Source organism: Musa acuminata, chromosome BXJ1-1 (assembly GCF_036884655.1).
Source record: "Musa acuminata AAA Group cultivar baxijiao chromosome BXJ1-1, Cavendish_Baxijiao_AAA, whole genome shotgun sequence".
Lineage (NCBI taxonomy): Eukaryota > Viridiplantae > Streptophyta > Magnoliopsida > Zingiberales > Musaceae > Musa > Musa acuminata.
In genome coordinates this window covers 4,144,463-4,159,612 of record NC_088327.1, presented here as the reverse complement: position 1 = coordinate 4,159,612, position 15,150 = coordinate 4,144,463, and the positions used below count along the sequence as shown (strand labels likewise).

Below are 15,150 nucleotides of genomic sequence, written 5' to 3'. Positions count from 1 at the left end.
AAATTAACTATATTAATTGTATAATTAGTGTAGATAAATGATAATTATCATAATTTGAATCATATTGGATTAAAATTACATATTTAATGTTTCTTTTATGTATTTAACATATATATGATGGTAAAATAAGTTTAATTATAATTTATTAAAGTTATTTAATACTGTAATTAGTCATTTTAACGATGATTTAATCGAAATTTATTTGATTTTATGTGAATCTAATATCTTTAATGTCTATTAGGGTGTTTGCCATGTTTATAATGGTGAAAGAGAAGTAATTAGTGAAAAATTAACTATATTAGTGTATCTAATGATGTTAATACTTATTTTATGCATGTAACATATTTATGATAATAAAATATAATTAGTTATGTTTTAATAAAATTACTTAATGTTGTGATTAGTGATTTATGATCGATATTTGGTCAATTTAATATGTTTATACTTTATAGTTTATTTGATTTAAATTTGATAGGATCATGGCACCAAAGGAACAGCCACATGATGATGCATGGGTTCATGCCCGAAAGCTAGATGGAAACCGTCATCATTGACAATGTATTTATTGTGACTACATTGGCAAAGGTGGAGGAATAACTCGAGTGAAAATGCATTTGGCTGGTGGGTATCCTGATGTTGCAAAATGCAAGAAAGTTCCAACGGAGATCCGTAAATTATTTCAAAGCAAGCTTAAACAAACAAAGGAAGATACATTAAAAAAGAAGACAAGAGTTGAGGAAGAATATCATAGGGCTACACAGGAACCGGTTTATGATCAGTATGAGGGTTGCGGCGATGAAGTCGACCCGGATCTCACAGCTGGGATTCGTGCATCATTGGAGCATCAGTATACGTTCGATGAAGCAATGAGGCATCGACGACCTGACTCACAATTTGAGCATGGCACTGGTAGTGGAATCCAAAGGTCAACCAGCATGAGGCAACCAACTGCTCCTTCTCAGCTAGGCCGAACTAGTAGCATGAGACATGGTGGACTCCGTGGTTTTATGAGAGGTCTTGGCAGGAGGTCCGCACCAGATATTGTTGATATTGATCCGCAAGCCTATCCCCCACAAACAGCGAAACAGACACGGATTGACGATGCATACACAAAAGAAAAAAAACGGGATATTGGGAAGGCAATCTCAAAATGGTTTAACTTTCATAGGATTCCAGCCAACACAGCCAAAGGTCCATATTATCAGAGCATGATCTCCTCTATTCAAAAGTCTGGCACGGGGATCTAACCTCCAACACCAAAGGAGATTCACGACGTGTACTTAGATGAGGAGGTGGCAGAAATAAAGGATTGGATCAAATCCTTTAAGAGGCAATGGGAAGAATATGGGGTGACATTGAAGTGTGACAGTTGGACAGGACCAACAAGAATGAGTATCATCAACTTTCTTGTTTATTGCAATAGAAGAGTGGTGTTTCATAAGTCCGTTAATGCTTCTGAAAAGATCCAAGATGCAAACTACATTGAGAGCTTGATGGACACTATGGTAGAGGAGATTGGACCACAGTATGTTGTACAAATAATAACCGACAATGGAGCGAATTTCAAAAAGGCCGATTTGCAATTGATGGAAAAAAGAAAAACTTTGTTTTGGACTCCATGTGCAGCTCATTGCATAGATCTAATGTTGAAGGATATTGGTGAGTTGGATGCGGTCAAAAAATGTGTAGCTCGAACACAATCAATTACAAAATTTATATATAATCATCATTGGGTCCACGCATTAATGCAAAAGTATGTAAATGGTGAAGTACTTCGACCTGGAATTACTCGGTTTGCTACCAATTTTATTGCATTAAAGTCATTACAGCAAAAAAAGGCAAGGCTTGAAGGCAATGGCTAGCTCACAAGAGTGGTCTGAATCCAGATATTCAAAATTGAGTGATGGAAAGAAGATAGAAAAGGCCATTCTTTCCTCTAGATTTTGGGATACTATAGCAGAAATCATAAAAGGTGTGGAACCACTTTATATTGTCCTCCGTAAGGTCGATATGGACAAGCGTCCACAAATGCCGTATCTTAAATATATGTTGATTTCAGCAAGAGAGGAGGTCAGGAAAGCATTCAAAGATGATTTTAAGGCCGACCAATACGTACGAATCATTGATCGTCGGACCGATGTTCATATGGATCAAGATATCCATAATGTAGGTAAATTCATATTCAGAAAAATTTAATTTATTATTATTTAGATAATAAAAAATAATACTAACAAAATTATGTTTTGCAACGTATTATCTAAACCCAGCAATTCAATATCGATATGCTCTCGGAACACAAAATAATTTCCTAACGACATTACGAAATGTTATATATCGGCTCTTGCCAAACACTACCGAGGCAACCGATGCTCTTATGGAGGGTCGATTATTTCGAGAAACAATTGGTTCATTCTCCGACGTTGTAGCTGTATCGTGCCGTTACACTATGGATCCTGGTGAGGAAAAGTTATGCATATTGATTATCAATTATATTTAATGTTGATTATTTGTTATGCTAATAAAATCTTATTTATATCTTTTTGCAGTCGAGTGGTGGCTACAATTTGGAGGCGATGCACCACATTTAAGGAAGGTTGCCGTTCGTATACTTTCACAGACAACAACATCTAGTGGTTGCGAACGTAATTGGTCAACGTTTGCATTGATTCATACGAAGGTCCGCAACAGACTCTCCTACAGACGGTTAGAGAAACTAGTATATGTCCATTATAACATGCGGCTAAAATTGCGATGTGCTGAGTTGGATAAGGAGCCAGAGGAACCAGATATTGATCCCATTGACCTTCAATTCTACAACGAAGATTCAGAGCCAATGTTAGATTGGGTTGAAGCAGTAGAGAACCAAGAGGATCCTCTACTTGATGAGGCGGGAGATCCTCAACGTCCTTCGCGTTTTATCACCGAGGCAATAGAAGAAGAAGAAGCACAACCCCAACAGGTGGAAAATCCCCCTCGATTACAACATGGTATGAGTCAAACTGCTCGAGGAACTACCGATACCCAACGGTCACACTCGTCCGCCCAACGTGCAAAGGCAAAGGGGAAGGCAGTAGCATCAGTTGCATCGTTGGAAAGAATCGAGTCGGGCGACGAGACACCTTCACAATCACATTCTCTTTCTCGCTCGGTCCAGAGACATGACAGCAACACGGACAGCAGTGCCTCGACAGATGATGGCGGTGATGCCGGGCAGTCGTTGGTCTCGTCTACACAACTTGAGGGTGGTGAATGGACTGAGGAGCAATATTTTACACATGCCACTCAAGATTCAGATCATGGAACTCGACAAGGTACTGGTCAAGTTTATGCGCGGAAGGGGAAGGGGAAGGGGAAGGCAGTGGATGAATATGAACAAATGCGACAGAGCATACATGATATAGACACAGAAAGAGACTCATCGTATTCACAGCAATCGTATTATGGAGAATCATATGGGCAACAACAGTATGGTGATAGTTGGTCATCCTTCTCTGAGCAACAGCATGATACAGAACAACATCAATATATGCCTCAAGAGCTGCCTCGGACAAATATGATTCATGACGATCAATCTACGATCAGCACCACATTGATGTATCAATGGCATACGGTGTATCAATACACTATGTCATGGGATCAATTTCATGATTGGGTCCAACAAACGTATCATATTGATATGTATCGGATCGAGGACCCTGATCCACCACCCGTGGAGGCCCGTCGTTCGTTTTGGTGGTAGAATTAACAATCAGGTATATCTAGATATATGATTATTTAATTCATTTGAATTTTAGAGTTTATATTGTAACAAAATAGTCTAACAATTCAACAAATTTTTCTGTAGATATTTCAATCTATAACGAGCTGAAATACGAACCTCGAACAAGACTACCTCAAAGCCCGAAAAAGATATGTGATGCTATTCTTACCTAATTTACATTGATTTTGCTAAACTTATACTATTACTATATTTATTTGTAACTTGAAAACCCTATCCTAACTTTTTTTTTAATTTTCAGGTATTTTCGGAGGGTTAAATCGGTGAAATCGGGTGTACCGCTCGGTACACCTCGGTATACTGGTCGGTACACCCGTACCGTACCGAGCGTGGGTCGAAACGCCGGTACGGTACGGTACGGCGAACCTTGGGTAAAATAATAATAATTTCATTCCTTTATACTTTATAAAAGGTTCGCCGTACCGTACCGTACCGGCGTTTCGACCCGGGCTCGGTACCGGTACGGTACGGTATACCGCTCGGTACACCCAGGTGTACCGAGCGGTACACCCAGGTGTACCGAGCGGTACACCCAGGTGTACCGAGCACTGTAGCAGTGCTACAGTGCTACAGTGCTCGGTACGGGCGGACCGGTACAGGGCGGTCCGCGTACCGCTAGCCTGTCGGACCGGTACGTACCGCCCGTACCGGGCGGTACAGTCCGGTACGGCAAACCTTGCTTTATATAACTATAACCAGTTCACAGTGGTCCAGTCTAGTTCGTGATGTAGGGCTGCAATGCAACTTCTTGCAAAGAGTCTCGAGTCTGCTCTCCGCCCATCACCACTCGCACACCTATTGTCAGTTGCCTGTTGCTGCAAGCACTCCCACCGTCCACTCCAATAGACCTCCTCTTCTTCCTCTTTCATCTTCTTCCTTTCTTTTTCTTCTTCTTTAAATTTCTCCCAGTGATTTAAAAAGCACTAGGCGCCAAAAGGCGTCAAGGTTCAAAAACGCCCGAGGTGCTAGGCGCTCGCCCGAGCGAAGCGACACGCTAAAATATAAAAATATATAATATAATTAATAAATATAATTATTTAAAATTTTAAATAAAAATATGCTATTAAATTTGAAAATCTAAGATACAAAATCACAATGTCACATTAACAAAAAGTTTCAAATAAATAAAAATTAACAGTATTAAAATCAAAATAATATATTATTAATCTATTAATAGTATTGAAAATTAATCATTTCAAATAAACTTAATAATATTAACAGTATATAGTATACGTATACTGTTAAAAGGAAGTGTAAAGGGGTGCTGAGCCTGCTGACTGAGAAAAGAGGAAGCGGCGAGCGGCGGCAGCAGCGAGCAGCGGGAGGCGCGAGCGGCGACAGCGGGAGGCGCGAGCGGCGACAGCGGGAGGCGCGAGCGGCGACAGCGGTAATGTTTGCGAGCAGCGACAGCGGCGAGCAGCAGCAGCGGGAGCAGGAGCGGGAGCGGGAGCAGGAGTGGCGAGCAGCGGGGCGCGCGAGCGGCAGCATTTGCGAGCAGCGACAGCGTTTGCGAGCAACGGGATCGGGAAAGGGATCGAGATCGGCAGCGGCGAGGGTTAGGGTTCGGTTGTCACTTATATCAGTTTTAGTTGGTTTGATTGAACCAACTAACCATCATAGACCGAACCAGGACCGAACCAGACCTAAAATCCTGGTTCGATCACCTTGGTTAACCCGGGCGCTCGCCCGAAGCGCCCAGCGCCTGGGCTCGGGCGAGCGCCCAGGCGGCGCCTGTTTGAAGCGCGCCGCTTGGGAGATTAGCGAGGCGCTCGGGCCTCGCCTCGCCTCGCTCGAGTGCCTAGACGAGCGCCCGAGCGCCTTTTAAAATTGCTGCTTCCTCCCCTCCTATTGCTCCCATAACATTATCATGGTATGTTCAGACATAGTGTGTTGGAACTGAACAGACCAATACTGATATGGCTATGGACAGAGACAGAGTAATTGAATTTAAATTCCTTGGATCAAGTTTTGTAATTTTGCACGAGCCACCCATACCGGATGGCACGTAACCACCTTTTTTTGAGAGTAACCATATGCCTTTCTTTTTCGTTTTTTTTGGTTTTCCAAGGATCATTTAGGAATGTAGTCCACTGAAAATATTAGAGAGGGTGACTTTTTTTTTATAAACTAGTTAAAGAAACAACAAACTCAGTGTATCAATTATTTCACGAGAAGGGGGTAATCAACCCTATCTACAGTAAGATTCACCTAGGGAGTGATTCATCATTAGAGATTATGTCAAAGAAGGCTAAGAACAGGTTAGTACATTTTCATTCTTTTACTTAACTTTCATCTTCTTTTTCTTTTTGTTTTCATTTTTCCTTTTCCTTTATCATGCATCTTACTTGTGTCTGCATGGATCCATATTGCACCATAGAAATAGCAAGTGCCACAACATATTGGGTTTCACATCGTCAACATTTCAAACATTAGTTTTTCAATTGGCATCAAGAATGTATATATAGATATTATTTTTGGATTAGTCTCAATTATTTTATGCACGAATACCAAAATTTATGTCATTCTCAAGGCTCAACAGTACATGGATAACATTTTTCCCATGACTTCAAAAGCCATGTGAGATTACACTGTAAATGGAGATGATGTGTAATGGTTAGAGCAAGTTCTGCTTAAAGAAACTTCAATCTCGTAGTTTCTAATTAGCACTACAATTTTACCACCTATACTAAGATTCTACACAATTTGATAATCTTAAATTGTGCCATGTGTTTTCAACTCAAAATAAGCTGCGGAAACGAGATATGGAACAAGATCCACATAATTTACAAAAAAATGAATAAAGGATTACCTGGAGTGGAAATTTAACAAATGCAGGTTCATATCGATTCTTGCAGAACCTATGAAACCATATAGTCAACACAGGAAGAACTAGTAGCAAAGGTGTTGAATTTACAGCATGCTTTGTACTTAAAAGACCAAGTAGAAGCAGCTGGGAAATAATTAAAGCAGTAATAATGCGGCGATGAACATCGGGCCAAAATGCTGCCCCACTTTCATATTCTTGATTGTAGACATTTATAATCTGTATCATGAGAAAATTTTCATCAGAAACAAAATACTGGAATTCTTAGATGTAACATATAAGATGGACAAGAAAGTAAAGGGATCATGAATATGACTATTACAGCAGTAGGTTAGCAATTATCGATTTCAAATAAGATAGCACAAACAAAATACAAGTTATTTGATGGAAAAGGAAGCAAATAAATTAATATGATCGTTGCAGCAATACATTCAAAAAAGCTAGGAGAAATATGCTAGTTTGGAAACCTACTCTGGAGACTGCATGTGTCAGTCCCTCTTGTATCCATGCAGTGTCTCTTTCACTAATGTTTACTGCTCCAACAATTACATGTTTAGAAGTCACTTTCCATGAAGAATTGTCCTCTATTTAGGAAAAATGAGAATAAAATAGAAAGCATGATGAAAATAAGGAAGGAACCAACTAATTGTAGTTGAATACTTCGTAAAACTACTGTAGAGTCTAGCCTTTAGGACCATTTTATACCAATGAACTCGATTATCAAAATCAACATTTAATTTTCTCCACACTTAATGTATGAACATTAAAAAGCATTTGGCACATAGGGTTTTCTGAATTTGCGATGAATATCCAAGAGATTTTCAATTATTCAGTGTGTTTGTGAAATTAGGACAGTGAGCTGGCATTTTTTACTTTTAACTAAAAAAAGAAAAGTGTAGATTTGGTTTAGCATTATATATATAATGCTTTCTTTGATCTATGATTAAATCTGAAAAGTTCAAGGAAAATGAAGTCATGTGCAGCTGGGCACCTTTTAGAAAACCTAGAAAGAATATCTCCAAAAGAATCTCTAATTGACAGAGAAATTATATCATACATAACATAGGAAAACCTACAAGATTCACCGAGGAATACTAACAAAGCTATGCCCTACAAAACTCGTGATAGGTAAGATCCCCTGGTACACAAATAAATTAGTGTATCGGAATATATTGAGTAACCAAAGCCATAATATATAAAATTGTAACGTTGACATTAGCTTATTAAGATTTAAACTCCAAGTTATTGCACTTTACAATGGCAACCGAGAGGAGTGAGAAACACATGAATTAATTTACACAAATTACAAAGACAGTCTAGAAATCAACACAATTTTCTTTTTCAACTTTGCCGACTGATGCTAGCAATGATGTCTTCAACTTTTAGGCAAAACAAGTAGATTTAAGTTCAAGATAGGCAAGGGATTTAGCAGGAACGTAGAGGACTGGTTACAGTAATGTTTGAAAAGGAAATAAGAGTGAGAAAGTGGTGTATTCAGATGCAACAGCTACAGATATCATTGAATGTTTATTTTAGATTTGAGGTTCAGTCACAAAGTGAAAGAACAAAGAAAATAAGAGTGAGAAAGTGGTGTATTCAGATGCAACAGCTACAGATATCATTGAATGTTTATTTTAGATTTGAGGTTCAGTCACAAAGTGAAAGAACAAAGAAGTACTGCAGTTTGAAGTACTGCAGATTTGAGGTTCAGTCACAAAGTGAAAGTGGTGTATTCAGATGAAAAGGAAATAAGAGTGAGAAAGTGGTGTATTCAGATGCAACAGCTACAGATATCATTGAATGTTTATTTTAGATTTGAGGTTCAGTCACAAAGTGAAAGAACAAAGAAGTACTGCAGTTTGCAGTGCTCTAATCCTGGCAGTCCTATTAAGTAGCATTTTAGGGCCTTTATGCCTCAGGAAAAGTTTGCAAGGTGGGAAGAGGTGAGAATGGTTTAGGGATTGAAGTAGGAAAGGTTTGACCTGGATATAGGGATAAAATTCTCAGGATTCAAGGCAAAATATATGAATAAAATCAAGAACGAAGATAGAATTTGTGTAAACAAGAGACTTGAGCTATAAGAACTACTCAGCAAAGACTATGCTACAATCAAGGGAAAAAAAAGCAGAAGAATGTGAAAAATATAAATGAAGCCACAGCAGATGACAAGAAAAAGGAAAGCAACTTGATTTCTATAGGCCCAACCAAATAAGTAACTGAAAAAGGTGCAAATTATCTTCCCTGTTGTGCTTCCACATGCAAACTCCATAGGGAGAGAGATCAAGATCATTTTTTTGTATAAGCTCTATATATCACCCTTGGCCCTTTGCTAATAGCTCAATATATCACCCTTGTAACTAAAGCTTAAAGAAATGAAAATTAAATACATAAGAGAGTAATAACTAGATGTTACACGATACTGAGACATAACAGGTGACTTTTCACACAAAAGCAACGCTTTTGTCTTTTTTCCCATAAAAAGATCAATCAAGTTTAATCAATAAGATAAAAGAAACACGGGAATGAGAAGAGAATTTAATTATTTGATCATGTGGATTTTCATAAAAGAAAGGACAACAGAAAAAGAGGTTCTCTTTCAACAGTTGACTACATATTGAATAAGACAAGAAATACAGATAGACAAGGAAAATGATTAGACGACAGGTGATAACAAGATGAGATTTTGCCTTTCTGAAGTCCAATTTTACAGTCATTTTTAAACAGGAGTTTCTGGCCTAAATAGCCTGCAAAGAAGCATTCACGAGAGCAGTTAAATTTCATAGATTAGGAACCATCCTTCAAATAATTTTGTTACTTTCCCACAAAAGGCTTGCTCTCTTAAGCTCAACCTGTTTTCTCCCAAATATTTCAGGTGTTTGCTAAACAAGTACCTCCTTGTGATGAGTTTAAGGAATTAGTGTGCTGCAGTAATAACCAAGGTAGGCAATACCGAATGATACCGCCCGGTACATACCGGTCCGATGGCATACCGGTACGCAGACCGCCCGCAACCGGGCGGAACGGCTAAAAGCGCTCCGTATCGAACAAAATCGATCGTTACTGCACTGTAACAGTGCTACAGTGCTCCAACGGTCAAATTGACTGTTATCGCACTGTAATAGTGCTACGGTGCTCCATCGTATTATGGAGAATCATACGGGCAACAACAGTATGGTGATAGTTGGTCATTCTTCTCTGAGCAACAGTATGATATAGAGTAGCATATCAGTAGCGAAAGTAGAAGCTTTGACATTCACCAATATATGCCTCAAGGGCTGCCTCGGACAAATATGATTCATGACGATCAGCACCATATTGATGTAACAATGGCATATAGTGTATCAATACATTATGTCATAGGATCAATTCATGATTGGGTCCAACAAACATATCATATTGATATGCAGATGTATAGGATCGAGAACCCCGATCCACCACTCGTGGAGGTCCGTCGTTCATTTTGGTGGTAGAATCAACAATCAGGTATATCTACATATATGATTATTTAATTCATTTAAATTTTAGAGTTTATATTATAACAAAATAGTCTAACAATTCAAATGTTTTTTCTGTAAATATTTTAATATTTACAGAAGGACAATCTATAACCGACTGAAATACGAACCTTGAACAAGACTTCCTCAAAGCCCGAAAAAGATATGTGATACTATTCTTACCTAATTTACATTGATTTTGCTAAACTTATACTATTACTATATTTATTTCTAACTTAAAAACCCTATCCTAACCTTTTTTTATTTTTAGGTATTTTCAGAGGGTTTTACACCCTAAATTAGGTGTACCGCTCGGTACGCTTGACGTATCGCTCGGTACACCGTACCGAGCCAGCCTCGAATCATCGATATTGTACGGTATTGCAGACCTTGGTAATAACGGACTTGTCCTGTGGGAACCACAAAGACCACTAATAAAGAACACACTTCACATAACCAAGCTTTAGACAACTATAAAGTAGTTAAACATTGAATCAAATATGCATGTACATCAATATAAGAAAATCCTTTTATGGAATATAATGCAACTCTAAGTCTGCAGGATCATAGATCACTAAGTTGCTCACCTGATGACGAAAGACAACAAATGCCAAGGCAAAGAAAATTATTATGAAAGGAAGCAAGAACGGTGTGACCACTGCATATACAAGACCAAGGAGAAAGTACAGCTGTATCTTAGGTTCAGATGAGGCAAAATCGATACTTCCAGGATCCATAGCTTCTTCCCTGTCTTTCTCAGTCTTCACCAGAAAAAAATTCTTCAAATGATATATTATTAAAGGTTTCAGTCTTAAGATCTCCCCAGCAATTCCAGCCCAACCATCAACCATGATGTAGGTAATGAAGAATGTTGCTTTCTGGGGAATAGATACACCTATTGTCCTTGGAATTCTACATAACAGGACAGTTTTAAATTATGAAGACTTCTTGATAAACAAAAAGAAGTTAGATCGAGTGAATAATTCAATGAAAGATTCAAAACTAGGAATAAAGCACAAGACAAAGATTCATATCAACAAGTCAATTTTCATAAGAGGTAAGAACTCTTATTTAATGTCAAATTTCTAATTTCTGGAACAGAAGTCTAGGAATAAAGCACAAGACAAATGTGTAATTACCAGAAAGAGAAACAATCTGGTAACTGGAAGTCTGGAACACTACCTATGTTGTGATTCATCTCAATTAAGGTTTATGATACCCTTTCCAGTAGGTCATTAATCAGGTATTGTTATACTGCCATGTCATGCATTGTCATTGTGTCCACGACTATATTACATATGCTGGCAGGTAAGAAAACATTATCTATATTGTGATTCACCCATGGTAAAGGTGTCATGTGATGCTTCTTTTTCAGCAGTTCATCCGGTACTACTATTATCATGCCATTTCAAGCATCGTTATCAGATACCTGACTTGTTTCTATATGCTGCCATAATATGATAACTGGCACATCTTTGTACCATGTTTGTTAATCCTTAAGACAGAATGTATTTCAGTTAGTTCAGTATGACCAGAATCTTAATCCTTGGTTTTACCACAAGAAGCCAGCCATCTGATTTTCCAAAAGCATTAAAATATTTACTAACAAAATCTAAAAGTGTTAGGGTGTCAAATGGATAAAATAAAAGTTGAAATGAAGAAAAATAAGAACCTAATAAATAAGATGTAGCCAGGACAATGGTCGAGATATACTAGTAATAAAGAATAATTTATAAATGAATAAATAATACAAATGAACAGGATCATGGATATGTAATAAAAACAGAAAACTTTGATTTAAGTATTATAATTGCAGACCAAATATTAGCTACTTGTTAAAGACCTACACAATGTGAAAAACCCAAGATGTCATAAAACTTAAAATTATGATAATACAAACGAATAGGACGATGGATGACTATGTAACAAAATCGACCTTGATTTAAGGAGACAACTTTTGACCAGATACTAGCGACTTGTTAAAGTAATATACAATGTGAAAAACCCCAAGATATCCTAAAGCTTGAATATAATGGTGAATCAAGAGCTCCAATGTCACTAGAAGACAATTGTTCAAAACAACTATCATATCATAGACTGGAAGAGGAGAATAACTAGTTTCAAGAGGTCAAAATAGAAGTAGCTAAGGACCTAAATAAGTAAATAGCATGATAGTTGTTGGCCCAGTGCTATGTTAACACAAGCTATGTTCACCATTGCACCCAGACCAGTACAAAACGGGCAGCACATACCGGCCCGAGCGCTGACCGGTACGTGGACCCACCCTAATCCAATCCACCGTATTCAAGGGAAGTGGGAAACCCTACTTTCTCAATTCTCACGCGAGCGCTGCCTCGTGAGCATCACCTCTAATGCTATGATCAACAGTGACTTCGGCTTGTCGCGACCTCAGTGCACCGCCACATCTCAGGTAAGGTCTCTTCTCTTCCTCTTCCTCCTCTTTCCTCCACCACTTCCTCTTCTTCCCTCTTTCTTCCTCCTTCCTCTGCCATCCCTTCCTCTTCTCCCTTTTTTCGTTCTCTCCGAAATACCGATACTTACTAGTGTATCGATACAGGTGAGTGCGTGTCGTGCCGCCAGCCGATCGACACACTAGCTCAAATTAGTAAGGTGAACCTTGAACACAAGTGTGTGAATAATAACAAAATGAGGGAAAAAAATATAAATAAGAAGGAAAGAATATGTAATGAGAAATTTTGTGTATTAGGACAGGCCTTCAATTCCGTGATGCACAAAAGATGGGTACTAGTCCGACCATCTTGTGTTGGCTACACAGATCATTTTCCACCAATGGGCACTGTTAATCATACCATAAGTCAAACTAAGAGCTGCCATGCTATTCCTCATTATTTTTATTCTAATTTAATAAAACACATTTCCATCATATATCAAATTATCTTTTTCCTCTCTTGAGGCAAATCTAAAGGTAAAATTATCATTTTTTCATCCTAAATAATTTACCTATTAAATGACTTAAAAGAGTGACTTTATTTCCATCATTGCAGTCGGCAGCAGAGTTTTATATACTGATTTCAGTACCCTTGCCCAGATTCTTCTTGAACTAGTACATATTGGTTGAGATACTATGGTATGAGTTGGTACATCAATAAAAGGAGTACTAAAATTGCTTGAAATATTGGAACTAGCCAGTAAAATTTAGGCCAATAGACAAGTACATAATTGGGTTAGTTCAGCCAGTATACCACAATATTTAGAACTATGGCTTGCATTCTGTTTGTTTCTTTCTTTAAGATTAAAGAATTTTGTTTGCAATCTCAGTATCAATTTATACATACTTTTCGGCACAACCCTGGAATAATTCACCTAAACTTAAAAGAATTGGTCCCCATCTAATCGTACATATTTGAAACTTCTTTCAGTATACCAATAAATACCTTGTGAAAAAATTTACTTGAGAAAAACACCTGACTTAGTTATTAAACTAAGAGACAACTCTATTTAGTCTGTATTTAAGAACATATTCCAGACCTAACCACAAATAGTTCTTAGCATGGGCAGAACATTTTAACAAGTGATTAGAATATTTCATTAGGTTTACTAACAAAATAGTAGGAAATATTTTATAGGATGCTGGTATATGAAATACAACTACAAAGAAACGCTTGATTGAACAATGTGTGTATATATACATTATATAAACTTCTATTTGAAGGTAAATATCTTTATATATATACACACACAACAAGGCATATATTAGTTTCAAAAGCTTTGAAGCTAAAGTCTTTCTGAATTCTGACCAAAATATGCATTAAGATTCATGCATAGGATGTGCTGTTCGCATAGATGGATGAGTGAAATCCATTCACTTGTTGGTATATCTGAGCTAATGAAGGTATCAACCATGATGCACATTCATTTCCAAATTATTGGTATCCAAATCTTGTAAAGCGCATAGGTTATAAAAACCAAACTAATTATTTAGTAATTTTCAGATATGAGGATAAGTTGCAAAACATACTCATTTGCTGACTGGTGAATAAACCTATTTAGCTGCTGGAATGCTGTTCCAGTAATGATGCTCCCAAGAAATACATTTACAAGTAAAAAGAGGTAATATTTAGATGCAGATCTTCTCTCCAATGCTGACAAGGATGTAAATCCTTCAAACTTCGACATAAGCATCAATATTGTAGGGAGCAATATAAGAAAGATCTTCAGAGCAATTCCTGGAAGAAAACCTTGGATGAATGATTTGATAGTTCCCCTGTAAAATTATGATTACTTGTCAGTAAAAAAGAAAATGTTCAAAATATCACAAATCCCCAAAATTGTTGTAATATAATAAAACTGAAAGTTCTTTTGGAATAACTAGAAAGGATGTTTAGGCAATTCTCTGACACAATGTAATATTTATATTAGGTGATACATATTCATGATGATTACTTTTCAACTACAACATAAATCTAGAAAAGCTTCATCAAAGGACAAGCAGGTACTGGTATGAACAAATGCAAAATTTTAGAGGCTCATATGCTGGTTTGAGATTAAATTATATTATCTAATTTATGTTGCACAGACCAAGACATACCTAGTCCAAATCTATAGAATAACCTTTTAAATTCCTGGTGATAATGAATTAAGGCCCTATCTAATCCAGAATATCATGGTACACAAATTGATGATAGAATGCTGCTATAACCGATCAGCCACAACATCTGCTCTCCCATTTCTTCTTCCACCGCCAATAACAGTGGCCTTATTCCCTTTAGGTTACCTTAAATATTTGTAGATGACAAGGACAAATGTTCATGATCAATATATCTTTAATGGGATATGTGCACTTTGTTATGACAATGGCTACAAAACAAAATGTTGTTAGGTCTCAGTACAGTATCATTGAACTGGCTTAAGCAGCCTTAGATACAATCCCAACACCCAGGATTGAATCCTTGAGTCTAGGTACTCAAGTTAACATACAAATCCTTTTTTATGTGGGAACATTAAGGTATCACAATGTCACCTACTCAAATCCCTGGTGCCTTCACAGTAAAGGCATTTCATATAGCTTAACA

General features: G+C 37.5%; 2 protein-coding genes across 3 annotated transcripts in view; one reads left to right on the top strand and one right to left on the bottom strand.

The window, feature by feature from the left end:
* LOC135614980 (calcium permeable stress-gated cation channel 1-like) overlaps positions 1-15,150 on the bottom strand; it is a 35,056-nt gene that overhangs the window by 4,060 nt on the left and 15,846 nt on the right. For both annotated transcript variants that reach the window (XM_065112924.1, XM_065112982.1), the window contains exons 9-11: positions 14,097-14,342; positions 10,684-11,008; positions 6,588-6,821 (exon numbers count right to left, since the gene is read on the bottom strand). In XM_065112924.1, coding sequence (XP_064968996.1) covers positions 6,588-6,821; positions 10,684-11,008; positions 14,097-14,342 — 805 coding nt within the window. The remainder of the gene's footprint in view (positions 1-6,587; positions 6,822-10,683; positions 11,009-14,096; positions 14,343-15,150) is intronic.
* LOC135680006 (uncharacterized) lies at positions 2,326-4,094 on the top strand. Its single transcript, XM_065193990.1, has 3 exons — positions 2,326-2,456; positions 2,547-3,752; positions 3,845-4,094. Exons 1-2 carry the CDS (start codon positions 2,375-2,377, stop codon positions 3,737-3,739), a joined length of 1,275 nt encoding a protein of 424 aa, XP_065050062.1. The 5' UTR covers positions 2,326-2,374; the 3' UTR covers positions 3,740-3,752; positions 3,845-4,094.